At 39.6% G+C, this 19,149-nt stretch overlaps 1 protein-coding gene across 5 annotated transcripts in view; it reads left to right on the top strand.

The window, feature by feature from the left end:
* The first annotated feature begins 312 nt into the window (after positions 1-312).
* Positions 313-19,149, top strand: part of GOLGA1 (golgin A1) — a 58,346-nt gene continuing 39,509 nt past the window's right edge. For 3 of the 5 annotated variants that reach the window (XM_037796920.1, XM_037796916.1, XM_037796919.1), the window contains exons 1-6: positions 430-770; positions 2,154-2,453; positions 13,509-13,599; positions 15,585-15,659; positions 16,570-16,667; positions 18,166-18,198. In XM_037796920.1, the coding sequence (XP_037652848.1) occupies positions 2,319-2,453; positions 13,509-13,599; positions 15,585-15,659; positions 16,570-16,667; positions 18,166-18,198 (432 nt within the window). In that variant the 5' untranslated portion in view covers positions 430-770; positions 2,154-2,318. The other 2 variants (XM_037796917.1, XM_037796918.1) reach the window with 2 other exon arrangements.

A 19,149-nucleotide genomic window follows, 5' to 3' on the forward strand; every position in this document is an offset into this window, starting at 1 on the left:
CACCAGTGAAGTTCTTTCCCTTTTGCCACGAGACTCTCCCGCTTTCCACCCTCCGCACAGCCCTCTTCAAAAAAAAAAAAGGAATAAATTATTCGGCATCCCAGTCGTAATCCGTGTGTCGGGCAGCTTGCCGACGTGGCATTCAGCCTGGAGGAAGCGCCAGGTCCCGAACCCGCGCCCTCCGATCGTTCATAACCAACCGTCGCTCGGAAGATCCTACCTAAAACCTTGGAGACAGTGCACAAGCGCATGCGCGCGGTGGGCCGGCCCCCGCGCGCAACCACTTCCGGTGTTCTGGTGGAAGTGCGGTTCCGGGTCGCTGCTCGGCTCGCCGGCCGGCTGTGTGGGCTAGTGACGCGGCCCCGCGCTCTCAAGAGAGGCCTGGGAGGCGGGGCTCTGTCGGCTGCCCCGACAGTGGCAGGTGCGCGGGCGCGGGCGCCGGGTACGCGAGTAGGCCCCTCTTTCGCCAGGTGGCCTCGGTTTGCCCCCAGAGTGGCCAGGACTGAGTGCCCAAGACCCTGGGCAGGGGGCCCTACCAGGGTGCTGAAAGGGCAGGGGTGGGACTGCCCGAGCCTGGGCGTCTGGAACCTGGGGTTCCGGGATTCCTCACCGCGATTTTGGAGAAGTCACTCCGCCTTTCTGGGTCTCAGTTTCCCTGCTGCCAAATGGGAGAGGCGTTGTGTCCCTGCCTTCTTTGACAGTCCAAGCACTGACGGGTTTGCAGAGAGTGAAGGAGTGGGATCCAAACTGCTGCGACCGGCCCTGGCCAGGTATCTGCCTGCCTCCCTGGGCGTCAAGCATCCGTCTTGCCCAAGTTTGCCATCTTTTTTTCTCAGCAGCTTTCTTAGAGCGAGTCAAAGTTCAGTGACCAGACATCCCAGAGTCTGGCCATGTAAACAATGTGTGATTGTCAGAATCAGCTGGGAAACTTTAATCCCATTCAAATTGTTTTGCTCAGGGCTCCCAACAAGAAGTGTATTTAGGCACCTACTTCAGTGAGAGATTCTTTCTTTGTGCCTTTTAAGTGAAGCTCTTAAGAAAATGAAAAAAGCAAAGGAGACCAGGGTAAGGGAGGTTAGTCTACTAAGGGTGGTAATACAGGATTTCTTCCCCCCGTTAACCCTCTCTCCATCCTCCCACCCGACCCCCCCCCCAAATATTGAGGCCTCACACTTGAAATATGGAATGCATTTTATTTTTGTCTTCATGTAGGACAGAATGCTTTGACCTCCAAGCTCTTTTAAATCTAGTACATAAGCCAGGTGAGTAGGTGGTTTACAAACATTGAAGGTAGTTTTTGAAGAATGGCATAGACTTAAATGGATGATCTGAAGGGGTAAGAAGTCATTTGTAGATCTTAGAGCAGAACTTAGGTATCCTTCACAAAACTCGAAAAGTTAAGGTTGAAATGACAATAGTAGTGTTTCATATACCAATGGGAGGAAAAGGTGTGTGAATCTCATGTAACATTTCAAACATTCTGAAGAAAAGTGTGATTTGGGTTAATTTTATCAAAAGAAAACCACCCAGGATTTCCCAGAAAAGTTTGAAGATTTCTGATACCTACACAATACAGTTGCCTGGCTTGCCTGCTTTTCTCTAGGTTCTTATCCTCTGCTAGGGAACAGCTGATTGCAAACCATTCTGGGATATAGAATGTTACACCTTTTCCCCATATTGAGTCACATGTGTTTTTGTTCTCATCTTTAAGAAAAGGCACGAAAGTGTAGTTAAAGGTATTAATTTTATTGAGGGAAGGATTTAAAAGCTTTATGTGATATTTATGTTTGCCTGGGAAATTCTACTAAATGTATCATATGCTATAGCCAATATGCTATAATAATAGTAATAAAAAGAGTAGGGACTTATGAGTCAGAGACACCTGGGTTCAAATACAAGCTCTGCCACTTAGCCACATGATCTTAGGTGGATTATCACACTTCCCTAAGACTGTATTTCCTTATCTGTATATGCATATGAATTACCTGATTGCTTTTTAAATGTTTAGTATCTGTGGTCTATTAAGTGTACATGTGAAGTTATGACACTAAATTTTGAAACCTGAAGGTTAACATAGATGTGAAACATAGATTTCAGGTGTTGAAATTTCTCCAGTGTTTAACATAGAATTGTCTCTTTCATCTGATTTATAGGTACTGTATTGCCATAAGCCTTTTACACACATTTAAATGGGAATGCAGCTGCCTTCAATGTGTGGAACTTTTTAGGCACCTGTTACTGTATCCTGGTTGCTGGCCTTAAGGACTATTTGGTGGTTCAAGAGCTGGTTCATAGTGCAGAATAGCCACCTAGCAAAGATGTTTGCAAAACTGAAAAAGAAAATTGCAGAAGAGAGTGCTGTCGTTCAGAAGCCAGGAGGTGCTACTAGGATCCCACGGTCGGTGAGCAAGGAATCCGTTGCCTCTCTGGGAGCTGACTCAGGAGATGACTTTGTAAGTATCTTCTCTAGTAGTTTTTCGCATTTGGTGCCCTCTCAATATAATGTTTAAGTAATATTGCAGGAAATTCTTTAAGTATTTTCCTTTTAAATTGCACGATCATTTCATAGCTTTTGTAGTTTATAGCTAAACAAGACCCTGAAAATGTGATTTTTCTTACTATGAGGTACCTTTCTGTTTCTTTTTCTTATTTTTCTGTTAGTGTCTTTCCAAATTCTGTACCTTGTTCCCTTATAGTGTTTTTCCATCCATATACTTTGTGCATCTTCTTTTACATTCCATCTCTCAAAATGCCTGGGCCTGTTTTCTCCTTGCTTAACAAGGTCTATGAGTTGTGGTATGAGGTTAGCCAGAGTGCACTGCCTTATTGAGAAAGTAGATGGAAATTTGTCACTTATTTTTAAAGTACCTTTGTGGTTGGAAAGATCCCAAAAAATGAGGATGCTACTGTATTAGGGAACTGTCATGCCTAAAGATTAAAGTGTCTTTGGCATGTGACAGAATCCTCTTAAATCAGGTGACTTTTTTGAAAAAATGCTTGATAACTATAAAAGAATGTATGCAATGTGTATATAAAGTGTAAAGCAAAAAAAAAAAAGAGAAATGAATACTTGTTAATCTATCACCCATCAGAAGAAATAGAACATTATCAAAACTGTTGAAGCCACTTGTATGTTCCTTCCCAATTCCCTCTCTCCTTCCCTCTTCTCCAGATAACCACTATCCTAAAATTTATGTGTATTATTCACTTCCTTTTAAGCAATTTATTGTTTAATGTTGCTTATTTTTGAACTTATAAAGATAGTATATCATAGGTAGTCTTCTTGGAGTTTTGTTTCTTTTTTTTTAACTCAACATGTTTCTAAAATGTTGCTGTAGCATTTGAAAAAAAGACCACAATTTGTCTGTCTCTTCTCCTGGCCACAGACATTTGAGTTGTTTCCATGGTCAAATGAATCTTCCTCCTCCTTTCTTATACTACCTGAATCCCAGGTCAGATTACATGTCAGGAAGTATTAGTTTCTGTACTGGAGCAATAGATTACCAGATCTATATTTAACAGGAAATATAAGTGCACAATTGATAACCATGCTGAAGGATATAATTTTAATACTGAGTTCTGTGGCAAAAAGACCTGCTTTGCCTTTACTCTCACTTTCTAAAGGAAGTCACTCATCTGGAATGTATTCCAGAGAGAGAGATTGGGCTGGATTAAGGAAGTATTTTGCTTTGAGACTTCTAAAGTAATCTGTTTGAACTTAACTATAACACATAATGATCTTCACTCCCTATCTCCAGACCCTTATATCTGACTGCATATATTTCTGTACTTAGATGCCTTACTTCATGCATCTCAAATTCTAAATAAACAAAACTGAATTTAATAACTCCATCTCCAAATGCCTACAAACCTTGGAGGCATTTTAGACTCTTCCATCCTTCACTTCTTGTTGACCAATCGCTTAAGTGTTTTGGCTCCCATCTCCTAAATGTTTCTCAAATTTGCTCTCTCTACTTCAACTACTAGTAGTACATTTACTAGTTCTGCCATTTTAGTTCAGGCCATCTTTCTTTCTTGGTCAACCATGGTAACATATCTGGGCTCCCTGCCTCAAGTAGCTCCCCAAAGTGATCGTAAAAGATCTGTTTATGTTTCTCCAATGCTTAAAATCCCTCAATGGCTTCCCTATCTTCAAGGTGAAGTCTAAACTCATTATTATGGTATACTGGTAATCAAGGCCTGTCAGAGTCTCAGTACAGCTTATCTGTCCAGCCTCATCTCACTTTCCATTCCTATACTCTGAGCTCCAACCATAGTGAACTTCTTGTTCATCCTGGAATGGCCTGCATTCCTTCATGCCTACAGGTGTTTGCGTATGCTATGTCTTCTCTCTGTAATGTTTCCTGTCTCCCTTCCCCTTTCACCCCTGAGTTCTTCTGACAGATTCTTGATGGATTCAGGAAATCCTTTAAGACTCAGCATGCTTGTTACTTCCAGAAGCCCCCCTGACTCCACCTTCTTTATCACAATCTCCTACCCTTTACTCCTCCTGGCTGAGTTTGATGCCTTACTTCTATAATTACATGAATTATACTGCATAATTATTATATTTATTTGTTTGTCTCTCCCACTAACCTGGGAGCTTCATGAGAGGCAATAGAATATAGCAATTAGGAGCTCAGATCAAGTTATGGAGTCAGACCTGGATTTGATTCTTAGCTCCATCATTTTGTGACTTTGAGCAAATACTTCATTTTTCTATATCTTAAAAGTGGAGATAGGAATTGTCCCTATCTTTATTAAAGAATGTTTGTCAGAAGTCCATAAGACTACTCCCAGGTTTGATGATTTGCTAAGACTACTTACAGTATTCAGCATACAGTTGTACTCACAGCTATAGTTTATTACAGTGAAAGATAACAAAGCATAATTAACAAAGGGAACAACACGTGGTAAAAATCAGGCACAAGTTTCCAAGAGTCCTCTCCCTGTAGAATCACCCAGGATATGCCTAATTCCCTTCCGAAACAAGTTGACAACACAGGTGAAGTGTTGTCTACCAGGAAAGCTCATTGGATACTCTGGGCCCAGGATTTAGGGTGGGGGGTGAGGGGGGGTGTTTCTGTTTACATAGGTACACTCTGCCTGGCATGTACCAAAATTCCAGACTCCCAGAAGGAAAGCAGGTGTTCAGCATAAACCACATTGTTTGCACACTTCAGGCAAGTGAGCCACTCTTATCAAGGAATGGAGGGAGCTCTCCTGAAATCTAAGTTTGCAGATGCAAGCCAAGGCCCAACCTTACAATCAGGCCTTTCTAAGAAAAGTAGTCTCAGGCCTGTGATGTTAACTCTTTCCTGCACAATATGTAAAGCACTTAGCATTAATGCCTGGTTCTTAGTAAGCATTTCATAATTAGTAATTGCTGTTGCTGTTGCTGTTTTAGGCAGGGACTCTTTCCCCACTGTTCCCAGTGCTTGGCACAGTGTTGAGGCACAGGCTGTCTCGTTAACAGTAATAATAACTTCTTATACTACTAGTAATAGACAACACTTATTAAAACTAATTATGTGGCAAGATGGCAGCATAGAGAGGTGTGAAATTTAATTAGTCCTCTAGAGCAACTAGTAAATAACTAGGCACAACTAGTAAATAGTCTGGAACAACTGTTGGGGGACATCCATGACTGGACACACATTGTACACCAGCCTGGAATGGGTGGAACAGCTGAGCTCACAGCATAGAACTGTAAGTAAAGCTCCCCAAACTGCGGAGCCTGCACCCCTACCACACCAGCAGGGAAGGCTGAGCTGAAACACTTCCCTGTGGAAAAAAGAAGTAGGTTACCTGGAGGGAGAGAAAGTATCTCAACCAAGCTGCAATTGCAGTTTTAGTTACAAATTTGGAATATTGAATACAAGCTATGGGCACAGATAAACCTGGAGCATGCAGGAGAGGAACCTGAGGTTCCTCCCAGCAGAGAGGAGGCGGGGCTAGCAGAAAAAAAAAATTAAAACACAGGCTTTTGGAGATGGCTGAGCTCACAATACTGGAAAATGGCTGTGTCCCAAGAAAAGGGGCACAGAGAACTGGGCACCAACACCGGTCGACCAGCAAACCTGGGACCTGGGGACTGGCTCTGGAAAGGGGCTTTCTCTCTTTTTCCTTTTTTTTTTCCTTTCATTCTAAATAACTCATTAGAGAAAGCCTCAGGCATTTTCAATTGTCATTGCTGACCAAGGCGGGGGTGGAGTTAACAGAGTCAGAGAGACAAAGGAAGAATTCAAGTGTAAAAGATAACTCCCTAAAGGGTATGTCTTCCCCAAGAAAAGAGGGGTGGGGCCCAGCTCAAGTGGCTGCCCTCTCTCAGAGAATTCAGACCCAGGGCCTGGGGTGGGGGTGGGGTGGGGAGCTAGAAACACTTTAAGTTTGGCTTCTTTTTTTTTTTTTTTTTTTAATTTTATTTTGAAATAAATTCAAAGTTATAGGAACAGTTGCAAAAACAATACAAACCCCATACACAGAACTCCAGCATACCCTGACCCCCCTCCCCCGATAGCCCGATCCACCAACTTTAACATGCTGTCACACCGTAAGCTTGGCTTCTGATACCCTCAGTTCCTAGCCAGGACAAGGTCCACTGAAAATTAAAGGGACCGCACCTCTTTACACCAGTGGGGCACTGCAGGCTGACAAACGCTACCTGCTGGGCAGGATAGGAAAAGCACAGAATCTAGAGGCTCCACAGAAAAGTCTGACAATCTTCTGGGTCTCACCCTCAGGAAAACCTGATACTGAATACAGCCTCCTCCTGAGACCTGAGCCCATCTGGTCTGGGAAAATCTGATTGGGGTAATCAAGGAAACCAGATGCCTAGACAACAAAATATTACAAATCACACTAGGAAAAACAAAGATAGAGCCCAGTAAAAGGAACAAACTTACACTTCAACTGAGACACAGGAATTGAAACAACGAATTATTAATCAAACAAATCTCCTAAATCAATTCAAAAATCAAATGAATGAGTTGAGGGAAGATATGGCAAAAGAGATGAAGGATATAAAGAAGACATTGGGCAAACATAAGGAAGAACTTGGAAGTTTGACAAAAAAATTGGTAGAACTTATGGGAATGAAAGGCACAGTATAAGAGATGAAAAACACAATGGAGACATACAGTAGCACCTTTGAAGAAGAAGAAAAGATTCATGAACTGGAGGACAGGTCACCTGAAATCCTACACACAAAAGAACACATAGGGAAAAGAATGGAAAATATGAGCAGCATCTCAGGGAATTGAATGACAACATGAAACGCATGAATGTTTGTGTCATGGGTGTCCCAGAAGGAGAAGAGAAGGGGAAAGGGGCAGAAACAATAATGGAGGAAATAATCACTGAAAATTTCCCATCTCTTATGAAAGACATAAAATTACAGATCCAAGAAGCACAGCGTACCCCAGACAGAACAGATCCAAATGGACTTACACCAAGACACTTAATAATCAGATTATCAAATGTCAAAGATGAAGAGAGAATTCTGAAAGCAGCAAGAGAAAAGCAATCCATCACATACAAGGGAAGCTTAATAAGACTGTAAGGATTTCTCAGTAGAAACCATGGAGGCAAGTAGGCAGTGACATGATATATTTAAGATACTGAAAGAGAAAAACTGCTAACCAAGAATTATATATCGAACAAGAATGTCCTTCAAAAATGAGGGAGAGATAATGTAGGAAATGGAAGAAGATGGTGGCATAGAGAGGAGTGGAAGTTAGTTAGTCCCCCTGGAGCAACTAATAAACAATCAGGAACAACTAGTAAATGATCTGGAATAACAGCTGGGGGACAAGCGTGACTACACACCATGCACCAACCTGCATTGGGAGGAATGCCTGAGATCGCATCATGGCTTCTGTGACTAGAAACTGCAGACCTGAACTGGGACCCCCCTCCTCAAAGGCAGCCCGAACTGCAAAGCCTCCCTGTGATAGAGAGCAGCACTCTCTGAACAAGCAAATATACCTCAGTCTAGCTCCAACTGGGGTTTTAATTGGCAAACATGGACTGATCAGTGCAAGTTGCAAATCCCCAACAAGCAGACAGAGGCTTATAGTGATGACTCACAATGAACAGCCAGGGGACTTTTCTATCTCAGGAGGGGGAGCCCAGAGGACCAGATGCTATCTCTGGCCAATGGGTGAAACGGAGCTGTGGACTGACCCTGAAAGGGGGCTTTCTGTCCCTTTTTCTCTCTCTCAAGCAGAGCGGCTCAGTGAAGAAAGTCTCAGCCATTTTCAGCTTGCAGTGCTCTGACCCAGACAGGGGTGGAGATAGCAGAGTCAGAGACACAAAGAACCTATTTAAATGCAAATGAACACTCCCTGGGGGGCATATCTTCCCTAAGAGGAAAAAGGTGGTACCTAGATCTACTACCTGCCTTCCATTCAGAACCAGCCCCCAGAGCCTGAGGGAAAACAGCCATGGGCCACACCTCCTTACACCAGTCAGGAGCTACAGGCTCACAGGCGCCACCTGCTGGGCAGAAAAGTACAGCAGCTTGAGGCCTTACAGGGTGTGTCAGTCCTCTAAGACACACCCTCAGGGAAGCTAAACACTGAATATTTCTTCCTTCTAGGACCTGAGCCTTTTCTGGTCTGGGAAAACCTGATTAGGGTAACCAAGGAAACCATGCCTAGACAATAGAAAACTATAACCTACACTAAGAAAAACCAAGTTATGGCCCAGTCAAAGGAACAAACTTACAGTTCAACTGAGATACAGGAATTGAAACAACTAATGCTAAATGAATTCAAAAAGTTTAGGGAAGATATGACAAAGTAGATGAAGGCTATAAAGAAAACATTGGGCATATATAAGGTAAAAATCGAAAGTTCGAAAAAACAACTGGCAGAATCTATGGAAATGAAAGGCACAACACAAGAGATGAAAGACACAATGGAGACATAAAACAGCAGATTGATCTCAAGAGGCAGAAGAAAACACTCAGGAACTGGAAAACAAGATATCTGAAAGCTTACACACAAAAGAACAGATAGAGAAAATAATGGAAAAATATGAGCAACATCTCAGGGAATTGAATGACAACGTGAAACACATGAATGTACGTATCTTGGGTGTCCCAGAAGGAGAAGGAAGGGAAAGGGGGCAGAAACAATAATAGAGGAAATAATCAATGAAAATTTCCCATCTCTTATGAAAGACATAAAATTACAGATCCAAGAAGCACAGCATACCCCACACAGAGTAGATCTGAGTAGACCTACACCAGGACACTTAATCAGATTATCATACGTCAAAGACAAAGAATTCTGAAAGCAGCGAGAGAAAAGCAATCCATCACATACAAAGGAAGCTTGATAAGACTTTGTGTGGATTTCTCAGCAGAAACCATGGAGGCAAGAAGGAAGTGGTATGATATAAATAAAATACTGAAAGAGAAAAACCGCCAACCAAGAATCCTACATCCGGTGAAACCGTCCCTCAAATATGAGGGAGAGTTCAAAATATTCTGTGACGGACAATGACAGAGAGTTTGTGAACAAGATACCTGCTCTACAGGAAATACTAAAGGGAACACTACAGGCAGATAGGAAAAGACAGGAGTGAGAGGTTTAGAACACAATTTTGGGTGATGGTAACACAGCAATGTAAGTGCCCTGAACAAAGATAACTATGAATATGGTTGAAAGAGGAAGGTTAGGAGCATGTGAAACAGCAGAAGAAAAAAGGAAAGATAAAGGCTGGGACTGTATAACTCAGTGAAACCTAGAGTGTTCAACAATTGTGATAAAATGTACAAATATCTTTTTTCATGAGGGAGAACAAATGAATGGCAACCTTGCAAGATGTTAAAAATAGGGAGATATTGGAGGAAAAATACATTCGATGTAAACTAGAGACTATAATTAACTAGAAACATTGTATTTTACTTCCTTTAATATAACAAAGGCAATATACCAAGGCTAAATGCATCTAAGAGGGGGGCATAAGTGAGGGATGTGGGACTCTTGGCATTGGTAACTTGTCTGACTATTCTACTTTAGTTTAATGTTATCTTTCCTTTTCTTGCTTCCTAGCGGTCATGTGTTTTGGGGTTTTGTTTTTTTTTTCTTTTTTTCCTCTTTGTTCTTTTTTTCTTGTCTCTCTACCTTCTTTGACTCTTCCTCCTGTTTCTTGGAAGAAATGGAGATGTCCTCATATAGATAGTGGTGAGGGTGGTGGATACATAAATATGTGACTTTACAGGGAACCATCGATTATTTAGTTAGAATGGAATGTATGGTGTGTGAACAAAACCCTCTTTAAAAAAAATGGGTTGATGAAGAAACCTTAAGGACACTAAATTGAGTGAAATAAGACAGACACATAAAGACAAATATTGCAGGTCTCACTGATATGAACTAATTATAATATGTAAACTCATAGACATAAATTATAAGTTACCAGGATATAAAACAAGGCTAAAGCATGGGGAGCAGTTGCTTATTGTGAGCAGAATGTTCAACCAGGTTGAACTTAAATGTTTGGAAATGAACAGAGGTGATGGTAGCACGTTGTGAGAATAACTTAACAGTGCTGAATGGTGCATGAATGGGGTGGGAAGGGGAAGCTCAGAGTCACTTATGTCACCAGAAGGAAAGTTGGAGGTTAAAAGATGGGAATGTATAAAACAGTGAACTTTGTGGTGGTCAATCAGTGTCCGTGATTAACTATACAAATATTAGAAATATCTTTCATGAACCAGAACAAATGTATGACAGTATAACTAGAAGTTAATAATAGAAGGGCATATAGGGAAAAAATATATCTATTGTAAACTATATACTACACTTATTAGTATTTTAACGTTCTTTCACAACAGTAATGTACTATACAAATACTATGAATCAACAATGGAGGGTGTTGGTTAGGGATATGGGAGGATTTTTTGTCTTTATTTCTTTTCTGAAGTAATGAAAATGTTCTGAAAATTGAAAAAAAAATTAATTGTGATAAGGGATGCACAGCTGTATGATGGTACTGGGGGCAATTGATTGTATACTTTGGATCTATGGATAATTGTATGGTATGTGACCAATCACAATGAAAGAAAAAAAAGATTCAAAAAAAAAAAGAAAATGAGGGAGACAATGCAAACTAGCGTCTATAGTTACCAGTAACATTGTAATATACTTCCATTAATTGTAACAAAGGCAAAATACCACAGCTAAATGTCTATAAGAGGGGGATATTGAGAGGGGTATGGGATTCTTGGTGTTGGTCGTGTTGTCTGACTTTTTTATTGTATTTTATTTTAATTTTAGTTTTTCTTTTGTTGCTTTTTAGTTGTAATTTTTTTTCTTTTTCTTTTTTCTTTGTGCTTTCTTTTGCCTCTTTCTCTTTCTTTGTGGAAGAAATGGAATGTCCTTTGATAGTGGTGGCGAATGCATAACTGTGATTATAGAGGGAACCATTGATTGTTTACTTAGGATGGAATGTATAGTTTGTGAATAAAACTGTGTAAGAAATAAACAGAGTCACACAGGTGCTGGAAAAATTGTAGAGAAGGGGATATACCTAATAACTGTTTGTGGGGAAGTAGAATGATGCAGCCCCTCTGGAGGGCAGTGTGGTAGTTCCACAGGAAGCTAAGCATGGGTTCCCATATGGTCCTGCAACTCGGTTATTGGGTATATACTTAGAAGAACTGAAAAGAAGGACACAAATGGACATTTGCACAGTGGGGTTTGTGGTGTCAGTATTCACAATTTGCAGTTGATGGAGGTGGCCTAAGGGTATACCAACTGATGAACAGAATGGTGAACTGTGGTGTATTCATACAATAGAATATTGAGCTGCTACAAGGAGTGAATCTTTGAGGTGAATGGACATTGAGGACAGTATGTTGAGTGAAACAAACCAGAAATGAAAAGAAAAACATTATAATGCCTCACTAATATGGACTAACTATAATGTTCAAGGTCTAAGAATTGAATCTGAGAGCATAGATTATCAGGGGAAGGCTTATTGTAAAGGTTCCTAGATTGTAAGTTTTTAACAGCAGTTACATCTATTCCTGAGTTGTAATGGTTGTTTCTAAATTCTGAGATGCTGAGCTCTTTGTGTATAGCCTGGTAGGTTCCTGGAACTTTGGGTATCTGTGTGACACTTGAGACACAGAGCCAGAGTCCGGCGGCTATGAATGTCAGCATTACCCCGTACAGCAAATGTTGAGGAGTCTGAAAAAAGAGATCAGACTTCAATTGGAGATATGAAAGAAATGGACTTGGTTAGGACTAAGGTAAATCGGACTAAAAGGTAAAGGACGATACTGACAGTGTTTTTAAAACTTCAACTTCTGTATGAGACCAAAGGAAGAGATGTTTATTAGGTGCAAAATCTATGTTGTTTGTAACACACTATATAAGTTCACTTGTATGGTCTGTTTATTGGAACAACATAATTCCATGGAATGTTGAATAGGGAGTGAAATCTGGTTGGTTTGTACAGATTAATATGAAGACCCAATACATCCCAGAGTAATTTGGGCAGAGAATAAAAATGTATTTGCAAAGCCCCCTTGAGGAACTGCTGGAAAATGTGAAAATATTAAATTTCCCCTCTTGGGGAATTAAGGGTATTCTTCCAGGCATTGGGGACTACCAATTTAGAAGGCTGAGCCCTCAATCTTGGGGCTTATCCTTATGAAGTTTGTTACTGCAAAGGAGAGGCTAAGCCTACTTAAAATGGTGCCTAAGAGTCACCCCCAGAGAACTTCTTTTGTTGCTCAGATGTGGCCTCTGTCTCTAAGTCAACTCTGCAGGTAAACTCACTGCTCTCTCCCCTACGTGGGACATGACTCCTAGGGGTGTAAATCTCCCTGGCAATGTGGGACATGACTCGCAGAGATGAGCTTGGCCCTAGCATCGTGGGATTGAGAAAGCTTTCTTGACCAAAAAGGGGAAGAGAAATGAAACAAAATAAAGTTTCAGTGACTGAGAGATCTCAAATAGAGTCGGGAGGTCATTCTGGAGGTTATTCTTATGCATTATGTAGATATCCCTTTTTAGTTTTTAGTGTATTGGACTAGCTAGAAGGAAATACCTGAAACTGTTGAACTGCAACCCAGTAGCCTTGATTCTTGAAGACGATTTTATAACTATATAGCTTACATGGTGTCACTGTGCGATCATGAAAACTTTGTGGCTCCCACTCTCTTTATCCAGTGTATGGACAGATGAGTAGAAAAATGGGGGCAAAAATTAAATGAATAATGGGGGGGATGGGATGTTTTGAGTGTTCTTTTTTACTTTTTTTTTTTTTTTCCAAGCAATGAAAATGTTAAAAAATTGTAGTGATGAATGCACAACTATATAATGGCACTGTGAACAATTGATTGTACACTGAATATACCTCAATAAAACTGAATTTTTTTAAAAAATGAAAAAAAAAAGACTTGACTACCTTTCTGACTCAGTAGCTTGGTCTCATGAGGCTGGAAACCAATAAATGAATACAATCTCTCCTTTTATCTATCTCAAAAGGCTTCTGATGGAAGCAGCTCCAGAGAAGATCTTTCATCCCAGCTTTTAAGAAGAAATGAACAGATACGGAAGTTAGAGGCCAAACTTTCTGGTATGTCTAAGAACTCATAAAAAGGAAACAATAGGAAATGCCTGGTTCTCTAACCCTATAAAATAACCATGTGTGGGATAACGTTACAGTCATTTTGACATATCATGTGGATCTTCTTGGTCAAAAAGGAGAGATTTATAACCCTTTAGTTCCTTTCTGTTTTTGTGTGTGTACTGCATAAATGTAAATTCAAAACTGAGTTCTAAAGTTAAAAAACAATGTTTTACTGCTCCTGAGGTTTCTAGCCATGGATAGAAAAGCTACTGAAAGTTTATGTAGAACAGATTTGACCATAGCTTGCTTTCAGATGAAGAGGGATAGGGCATAGTATTTGCAAGGAAAAGAAAACAGATGTTGGATTCATCAGCACCAGAGAGAGTTTGGTGCTATGTTGCTGCTTGCTACAGCTGCATATCACATGTGTCACATCTTTGGTCCACTTTTCTATAGTATTTCTATTTCAACACCTATATAGGAGCTTTAACTCTCCTTATGTCTTTTGTGTGCTGTTCACACAACTCCCATTATAGCCTTACAGGGCATGACCATGACAGAGTTGTGAATTCTTATTTTGCTTTCTTCCAGTGGAAACATTTTGAAAGGTTCATCCTGTGAACTGGTCTTTTGCTTTTGTGTCTTTTTTTTTGTCCCTTAGTTTTAGGGCCATTTTATTGGAGTGAAAGCAGTGGACCACAAAATTCACAAAGTTTTATGTGAAGTATTTTTGTTTGTGCAGTTAACAGTCCAGTTTAGCTCACAGTTCCTAGATAATCCATAATCTCATTTAATCCTCATTGTAGCCTTATTAGGTTTAGTGAGGTTATGTTTGCACAGTGGTTAACAAGAGATTAAATGGAAGAGCTGGGATTCAGACCCAGATTTGTCTGTTGCTAGAGTCTGTACTCTTAACTACAGTCTACTTTAAACTCGTGTTGTTATTCTGTTACCCCTGCTCATAAATAATTTCAATAACAGAGGTCAAATAACTTTATATTTGTTTAATTTGGGAGAGGTATCTACAAAACAATATGTACCTTCCCTTATATAGAAAGAAGAATAGTTTGGGCTTTGCTATGTTAGAGAAGGGACAGGGCAGAGAACTGATATTTATTGAGCACTTTTATGTCCTGGGTGTTATCTTACAGGCTTGGTAAGAAAAATAACAGTAACAATAATAACAATAGCAGCTTCTATTTATTGAGCACTGTGTGCCAGATGCTTAAGACATGTAAAACACTTAGTTTATTATCTTTTTCATCCTTTGAGGTAGGTACAATTAATATTATTTGATAAATGAAGAAATTAATACTTAGGATTAATAATTTGCTTAAGGTCCCCCAGCAAAGGGCAGACAGAGTTGGGATTTGAACTAAAGCCTGTCTACTTTTCCACTATACCATACTATCTTCTTTGTCCACCCAGGTAATTACTTCTGACTTTCACCTTTAATATGGCATAGGCGGCTCAGTCCCTGTCTAGAAAGAAAACTGACTTTTTCTAGAGAATGAAGTACTTTTATCATAAAAATAATACTTTTCTAAGGTGTTTGTTGTTGCCCTAACCACCAGTTACACAGTTGTATGGACTGAAAGTGAGCTGTTTAGTGAGTTCCCTTCGATCTGCCAAACTGCTAAGCCTGGAAGGGGATGTGGAAAAGTGAGATTTGAAATTAAATCTTGAGATGATACTGTGTTCTACATAGGAGGGCATTCTGATAATTAGACCAGGCCTAATTCCTTTTCCCTATCAAGGCCAAACAAATCTGCCTCTTTGTATTCACCATTTACACCATGGATAGTTTGTACTATACCTGTTTGCCTGTGGTGTTCATTGTTACTGGGAGGCCGTCTGCCTAGCTTTCCTTAACAGGAATGGTTTCAGGTTGGAAAAATCATCATCATTTTTCACTCATTTTTTTTGTTAAATTAACTTCCTTTCCTGATGTTTGTCCGTTCCTGGTATGTGCATCACCCTCCTCACCCAAGACTATGCTGAACAGGTCCGAAACTTGCAGAAGATAAAAGAGAAGCTTGAAATTGCATTAGAAAAACACCAGGATTGTACGTATTTTTTTTTTTTTCAGTCTTTTCAGGGTTTATTTTTTTGAAATGAAACAATAGTATATATTTATTTGTCCCTCATCAGAGCTTAAATGTTTGTTTTATAAGTTGTCTGCTTCTTAATTGGGTCACTATAACATTTGCCTGATATTTATAAGTACACAAATTTTATTTATATATATGCATCTTTGGAGGAGGTCATTGTGTGTACAAAAGCTTATCTTCACCTAGTTGACTAGCTTATTGGCTGCCTTTATGTTTTAGTAAAATCCAGTGCCTGGCCCTTGGGCCTAAATTTAGGAGACCTGGGTTCTAGCCTTAACTTCATTGTTGCTGCATTTGGTAACTGGAGGAAATCTCTATCATCACTCTCCTCACAAGAGAACATGTTTTGGTTAGTCTACCCTAAATTTTTTGTTCTCCTATGGGTGCCATCCAAGAAAAATACTAATGGAAGTAGAGTTATTTTTGTTACTATAACATATATTAATTTTTTAAGGAAAACAAAGTGATAGAAAGGTTTTTAAATTTTGTTTTGATTTTTGTTTTTGTTTTTAATTCTGATGAAGTGTTAGTAGCCATTACTTGGCAACAGCATTGGTGTTTTCTGGCAGTGTACCTAACTCAATGTTCTATCATTGTACCATTTGAAAAGTTACCTTTTGGCATCTTCTTAAATGTGTATACTTGACTATTACCAAAAAAACGGAAACAAACCAAAAAAAATTTTTTTTGGTCTGTTACTAAGGCCAAAAGATTCAGGGTAGTCAGGCTTTTCCCAGACTCCTAAAACATTTATGTGGCCTTGGCCTTTTACATTAAGTGGCAATTGTAAAGTAATCATGTAGGCTATTTGTCATGCTGTTTCTGAAATATTTCCATATCTCAAATAGAGCCTCTTTGTTAACAGCTTCCATGCGGAAATTTCAAGAGCAGAATGAGACATTCCAAGCCAACAGAGCCAAAATGGCAGAAGGACTGGCTATGGCATTAGCCAGAAAGGACCAGGTATTTTATATGTAGCATTGCCGAAGACTGGAGGAAAGATTTCACTTACTGAAATGATTTTAAAAATCATGAGATAAACCTGATAGAAAACATTTAAAACCTAGGGAGAAAACAATGATATATATAAGGCTTCATTTGACCTTAGGATGGTAATTCATCAAGAAACTTTACATTCAGATTTGTGAAATGTATCCAGAATGTGAGAGTATCGTTCTCTGTAACTGTGTCACTTTGTAAAATGGAGAAGGGAAATTGTGTGTCCATAATCTGATGGAGAGCCGAAGATTTTTAAAAAATTTAAAAAAAAAAAGATCTCTGTCCTCTAAAAACCTGTCTCACAGCCTAGACCCCAAAACACTTGCCTGTTATGGTGAAGATACTGTCAAGCTAGTCATCATTCATAATATACGTATTCTTGCAACCTCTTTTCCCAAATTTCTTTAATCCCAGCCAGCTAGACAGAGGGGAACTCCTCTAAGTGGCAGTCCCAACGAAACCATCCATTGAAAGATGCTGAATGAATGGCAGCAAGAAAGGAAAACGATAGTATTACTAGCTATTACAATAATTATGAAGTATATTTGTTCAACATAGTCAATGGCATTTTAAATTTAAGATAAGCATCTATATATTATAATAATTGTGATTTATTAAGACAGGGTCAATTTATTATATGATGTTCCATTTAAGAAAATTTTTCATTGATTTCATCTGTAATAGGTAAGGTGTTTGGTTGGTTGATTTTAAACATGTGTATTAGTCATCTATGACATTTACTTACCAGAAAAAAAACTCATTTCATTGATACTCCTTGAATCACTATGGTTAAAGTATATATAAAAGAAGAAACTAATCTAAAATTGGTATATTCTGATTGTAGACAATTGGGATATGGCTTTTTGTACCATGGTTCTTTTTCCCCCTATTCTGTGGTTTGTGAATAAGGAACCCCCTTTCCTTTTATTCATGCCAGATGGTATAAAACATGTTGGTAAATTCAAGATGAGAAGAATAATTAGCAGGAGCTGCTAAATATTCCCCCCCCACACACACACACGCACACACTTTCAATAAATTAATTTCTGAACACCAAGTATTGAGTTACTCAACTAAGCTTGTCCCAGCTACTCACTCCTAAGAAATAATAATAGTACGCATGGAAAATCACTCAGGAATAAACTGAAAACTGCTTAAGAACAGCAGCTACAGCTTTCTTTGGGTGCCCTGCTTAGTAAGTCTGTGGGCTTATATTTGTGTCCTTAGAAATTTATATAAAATTCATTTTCTTCTTTTAGGACTTTTTGGCTTTCTTAATATTAAGCCACGTTCATCTTTTCTTTTCTTTTCTTTTCTTTTTTTTTTTGCTTTTTTATTTTGGTTGATTTGTCAATTCCTTTTGGGGGGAGTTAGGTTTTTTGATTTGGTTTTCTGAAAATCTTGGCATTTCTGATGCTCTTCCCTGGAAACTTTATGTTTTTGTTGTTTTGTTTTATTTTAGGAATGGTCAGAAAAGATGGATCAGCTTGAAAAGGTTAGTTCATCTTCATTTTTGTCTCATTATTGATATTGGCCTCTGTGACTTGGGCATGTTCTGTGCAAAATTCAGTGTACTGACTGCAGTACCGCCCCTTGGAAGCAGGGTACTTTATGATTAGTCACTGACTTGCAAAGCTCAGGTCTTCCTCTTTCTTGGTGAGTGTGCTAGGTAGCTTTTGTTTACCCCTCCCGATATACAATCTACCTCAGTGTTCCCTTCCTGGGTGTCCTGGAAGGCTGCATCAGCAGAGCTCCAATTCCCTCTGGCTTCCTGGGGCCAGAGGGCATTGAGTTCAGATAGTGGGGAACACAGAAGAACTACATGTGAAAGAAGAGTGTGGTCAGGATGTTTCTTCTCCCAGCTCTCCATGTGGAATCCCTTCAGTTTAGCTGTAACCCATGACCAAAGGTAACAGCTTATGTGGGACAGTCCTAAATCGTCACAGTTTCTCTCTTTGGGTTTCTTATAACTTCTTTATCCCTTTCCCCTTCTGCCCAACATTATTGGCCTGCTATCTCTTTTGGTTTTCTTACCCAGCCTACAGCTTTGATAAGTCCCTTTATTAAACTCTCCTCAAAATGCCTAATTGGAGTATGCCTTTTGTTTCCTGCTAGTGGCCCTGAGTGATAACTGTGGGTAATATTAGGAATACCTCTTAAGGAGGCAGTGGAGAAGGAGGGCTTGTCTCAAGGCTCAGTGTGGAGCAGATGAGAGACACTCTTGGCTAGACACAGATGAGGGAAATTGATTATTCTAGCACCATAGTTTCTGCAACACTGTATGCATACCTTAAGTAATTTATTCCTGTCTCCCAGAAATGAACAGGAAGATCAGATTTCAAGCCTACAATTAGAAAAACATTTTAATTTTAAAATCAGCTCTATCACAACAGTAATAACAACAATAGAGTCAACTTTCTCAGCCCTAATTGTATGCTTTTACCCA

The sequence above is a fragment of the Choloepus didactylus genome, chromosome 10 (assembly GCF_015220235.1).
Source record: "Choloepus didactylus isolate mChoDid1 chromosome 10, mChoDid1.pri, whole genome shotgun sequence".
NCBI lineage: Eukaryota > Metazoa > Chordata > Mammalia > Pilosa > Megalonychidae > Choloepus > Choloepus didactylus.